This window comes from Triticum dicoccoides, chromosome 7A (genome assembly GCF_002162155.2).
Source record: "Triticum dicoccoides isolate Atlit2015 ecotype Zavitan chromosome 7A, WEW_v2.0, whole genome shotgun sequence".
NCBI lineage: Eukaryota > Viridiplantae > Streptophyta > Magnoliopsida > Poales > Poaceae > Triticum > Triticum dicoccoides.
Genome location: NC_041392.1, coordinates 24,336,389 through 24,340,485, shown reverse-complemented (window position 1 = coordinate 24,340,485; position 4,097 = coordinate 24,336,389). Strand labels below are relative to the sequence as shown.

Below are 4,097 nucleotides of genomic sequence, written 5' to 3'. Positions count from 1 at the left end.
GCCTTCTTTTTTGCTTTCCCCTTCCCCAAAGCTGGTGCGGTCTCTCCGTCTCGTGTGCGATCTCCCCCAATCCAATTCCAATCCGCCGCGGAAGAAGCGATCGACAGGCGCTCGCGAGGATGATCTACCGCAACTGGTCCCTGCTCTCCTCCACGGTGGTCATCTGGGGCAGCGTCGGCGCCGCCGGCCTCGCCGGGATCTTCCTCTTCGGCGGCAAGGTAACCCACCAACCCACCGACCAACCACCGCGCCGCGCCCTCCCCCTTCCCTCCCGAAACCCCGTTGCCGATCCCCTCCGCCCGACGGCCGCGTGTGTTTTCGCTTGGTCCGCGCGTCCGCCCCGTTAGACTAGATTAGATCCGTTTGCTGCGCGCGCTGAGCTGCGGATCTGGCGGCTCGTTCGTCTCCATCCGGGTAGGGGTTGGCGTTCCGGCCTACCCCGTTGGTAGTTCTAGATAGATTGGTTTCGGCTGTTTAGCTGCCGATTTCTGTGGTTTCCAGCCGGAGGGCACGAGTTCCTAGTTAAGCCTGTCACGTTGCTGATTGATTCGGGCGTCTGTGCTAACGGTGAGTTCAGTCGCCATTGTTTTGGATACGATTTTCGTTGTGCCTTCTGGTGCTCAGGATGAGCAGCCGCTTTGCTGCGATCCATCGTGTAGATCAATCATTGTTTGCTGTCCAAGGAGCCCTTTGGGCTTTGCGTACTGCGATGGTAAGATCACGCTCAAGCTAGCGGTTTGTGACTTGTGTAACACATTGATAAATCATGTCTAAGTGTCAACTTTCAAGGACCCGGGTTGCACATCACAATTAGTCATGCTGTCTATTTGGTTTCGGTCATATCTTACTATTTCAGAGGACAAGACCTGGTTTCCCAATTTGTAGCAACACCAAAGTTAGAATATGGTTTTGAGTTCCAAGTAGTCAACCATTTTCAGGGGACGTAAAAATCATAGATTGCATGTCAGAACAAGCATTATGGCGCACTAGATTGCAGCAAAGTAGCAAACGTTGTTGGTAATCAAGCAAAGGGATCCTTCTCTTCTCTTCTCTTCATGCTTTGGTGCTATCCATAAACAGAGTTTTTTGGGAGGCTACGCACATGGTTGTGCAACATACGAGGCTAATGTTGTAACTTACAGGGTCTTGATTTGTGTAATATGCAAAGTGCAAGGCACATTTACTTCTTGCCTTCATTAGCGTTAATAATAGCAAGAGTTGCAGCTCAACTATGTGTCCTGTTTTGATATACTGTTAGGTGTATAGCTACATAATTTGCAGATTGCGGTAATGGGTATATATCGAATTGAGTAGTGATGGACTGGTCAAGTGGGTAATAATAGAAGATTTCCAATAAGTAACAGCGTTGAAAAGCTAAACATGCCTTATGATGGCAAAGTTGCTATGTGTTCTTTGCCATAATAGGTTCCTCTTTGTATAGATGTTTTGACTGAGTGGAGTTTGTGTTATGTCTACTGTTTCCTGCTTAATGGATTGCTTTGCCCATTTGTCAGCATAGCTGTTTGAGACTGCACAGTTTCTGTTATGTCACCCACTACTGTATAATGGGTTGCTTTACCTGTTTGTAAAAGAAATTCATTAAGATATATACTTTTGAAGTTCAATGTTGGTGTATTTTGGTTGAAATACTGAGGACTTGTGTACTCACATTGGACTAGGCATCTTAATACTCTATATTCTAGATGCTGTCTTTTAAAATGGCACATATATCTTTGCTATATGTAATTTGGTAAGTTTTTTGGTTCCTAGTTATGCCATTATTTTGGTTGCTGTCTGTACCAATTATGTTAATTTCCAGCTCTTTACTATTGACCTTTTGGGATTTCTATAGTTCATTATGCTGCTGGATGCAAAATTGCGTTTTCTGACATCTTATAATGTTCTTCTTTAAACAATAAAAACAGGATCCAGTTTCTTAGCAGCTGGAAGTTATTTTATCTACCTCTTCCTTGTATGCCTCTGTATATTTCATTTTTAATCTTATTGTTTTTACCCTAAGCCATAAGTCTTAGTCATATTCCCTTGGGACCAACATAATGCTGATGTAGTCACCTCTCCTTGGGATGCCCCATAGAACCAAGCCTAGTGAATACTGAGATGTGAATTGTACTGAAGTAACTTCTTTTTGTACGCTATCTCAAGTGATCCTTTTCAAAGGTATTTCACCGCGATTAATGTATGGGAAATTGCAATGTGTAGTCTATAAAGTGCATCCTCGTGATGATTACACATATATATATACTGTGATAGTTTGATTACTTGTACGCACATGATATCTTTTGCTCCTTTACTTATGTTAGCATTGCTACCACTGTTCAGAACTTGTGAGCAGTTGCTAACCGGTGGCTGAGGTGTAATCATTCTTGCTTTCATTTTGGCAGGAGAAATTCCAGGGCTATCTTTCTCGCGAAGGCGAGAGGCTGAGGCAGCAGGACAGAGCCATGATGGGCAAGAACTAGTGCAGAGCACGGCTCACTTTCGACGTGTCAACATGTGAACTAGACATGTAACGACGTATCTCTGTGCTGTAGAACAAACTTTCTCTGCCTGCCAATGGCACCTTTTGCTTCCGGCCCCCATGAATAATCTTGACGCGGATGTTCATTCTGTTCCCCATGAATATTCTCGACGCCGATGTTTGCTCTGTTCCCTTTGGTAGCCTGCTGTTTGTCGACTTTGTTCTGGCGCTCTGAATAAGATTTGATACTGATATACCATCGCTGTTGAGTCGCAATACTTTTTTGTCGCTGGAGTGTATCAGTGATATGTTGTAGAGTCAGTGTACATTCGGCCGGTGCTTGGGCGGATGTATTATGTTTGCCAGACAACCAATCATTTCAAAAACACCAACGAACAAACATACAAGCGGTCAAGTGACCCTTACATATTCCCTCCGTCTCAGTGCATTAGGCATTGCGCGTCGTTCTAGGTCATCAATTTAACTACCTAGATATGTATTATATGTAATTAAAAATATACTCCCTCCGTTCCTAAATATTTGTCTTTCTAGAGATTTCAAAAGTGATTACACACGGAGCAAAATGAGTGAACCTACACTCTAAAATATGTCTATATACATCCGTATGTGATAGTCCATTTGAAATTTCTAAAAAGACAAATATTTTGAAACGGAGGGAATATTTAGAAAGAGGTAATATCACCAGTGGTGCATATACTTGCCATGGATGTTCACTTTCGTGCATGAACTTCAAAAATACACCAAACTGGTTCTAAAATTTGGCATAAACGTGCAAATATGATGATAAGTCATCCGTAGACGTAGAATGTGCTGACGTGGCACTAAACTGACGTGGCATGAGGTCCACTTGTAGCACGAAACAATATTTTAGTTGTCTGGGTTCCACCATGCGACTTGAAGATTGCAGGCCACCACCGTTGGCCACTAAACCAACGGAGTTTTCATGGCAAACCACCGTTGCACCTCGTACTTATTGTAAGGGAAAAGACTTGCGCTACTTAAATGGGCTGCAGACAGTGCTGCCAATTTAGCATATGTTATTTTTTTGAAAAGTTAGTAAATTATAATCTACAGAGTAGTAGCATGTGTATTAGTGTGATTATAATTTATAGAGTAGTAACATGTGTAAAATATAATTTCACATTTTTCTTTAAGAAATCTGTTAATTTTGAACACATTATTTTGAAAGAAAAATGTGAAACATCTGTAGATTATAATCGTAATAAACACATGTATTATTTTAAAAAATAATCTATAAACCAGGCCTATGCCATGTTGTGGGTTACAAATATTCATGTGCACACAAAAAAAAATACATAGATGTATGCACGTATTACTTAGAAAGTGCTATTTTGAGTAAAACCTATGAGTGTTTAAAAATGTTTAGTAACTACAATCAATTCAAATATAAAATCATTAATTATATTTAAAATTATTATTTTTATAAATATATAGTGAATACAATTTTTTTTATACATGCATGGTTATATTGAATTTATAGAAATTTATGGATAACAACATAAACTAATATTTATGCATATTCAATGGTGTATAATTTCACTCATGGTTAGCATTCATAATTTTTATATAATGAATA

At 40.7% G+C, this 4,097-nt stretch overlaps 1 protein-coding gene across 1 annotated transcript; it reads left to right on the top strand.

The window, feature by feature from the left end:
• Nucleotides 1-2,755, top strand: LOC119329999 (succinate dehydrogenase subunit 8A, mitochondrial). The gene is made up of 2 exons (XM_037603108.1): nucleotides 1-218; nucleotides 2,403-2,755. The coding sequence occupies exons 1-2, from the start codon at nucleotides 120-122 to the stop codon at nucleotides 2,478-2,480; spliced, it is 177 nt and encodes a 58-aa protein (XP_037459005.1). The 5' UTR covers nucleotides 1-119; the 3' UTR covers nucleotides 2,481-2,755.
• The last annotated feature ends 1,342 nt before the right edge of the window (nucleotides 2,756-4,097 follow it).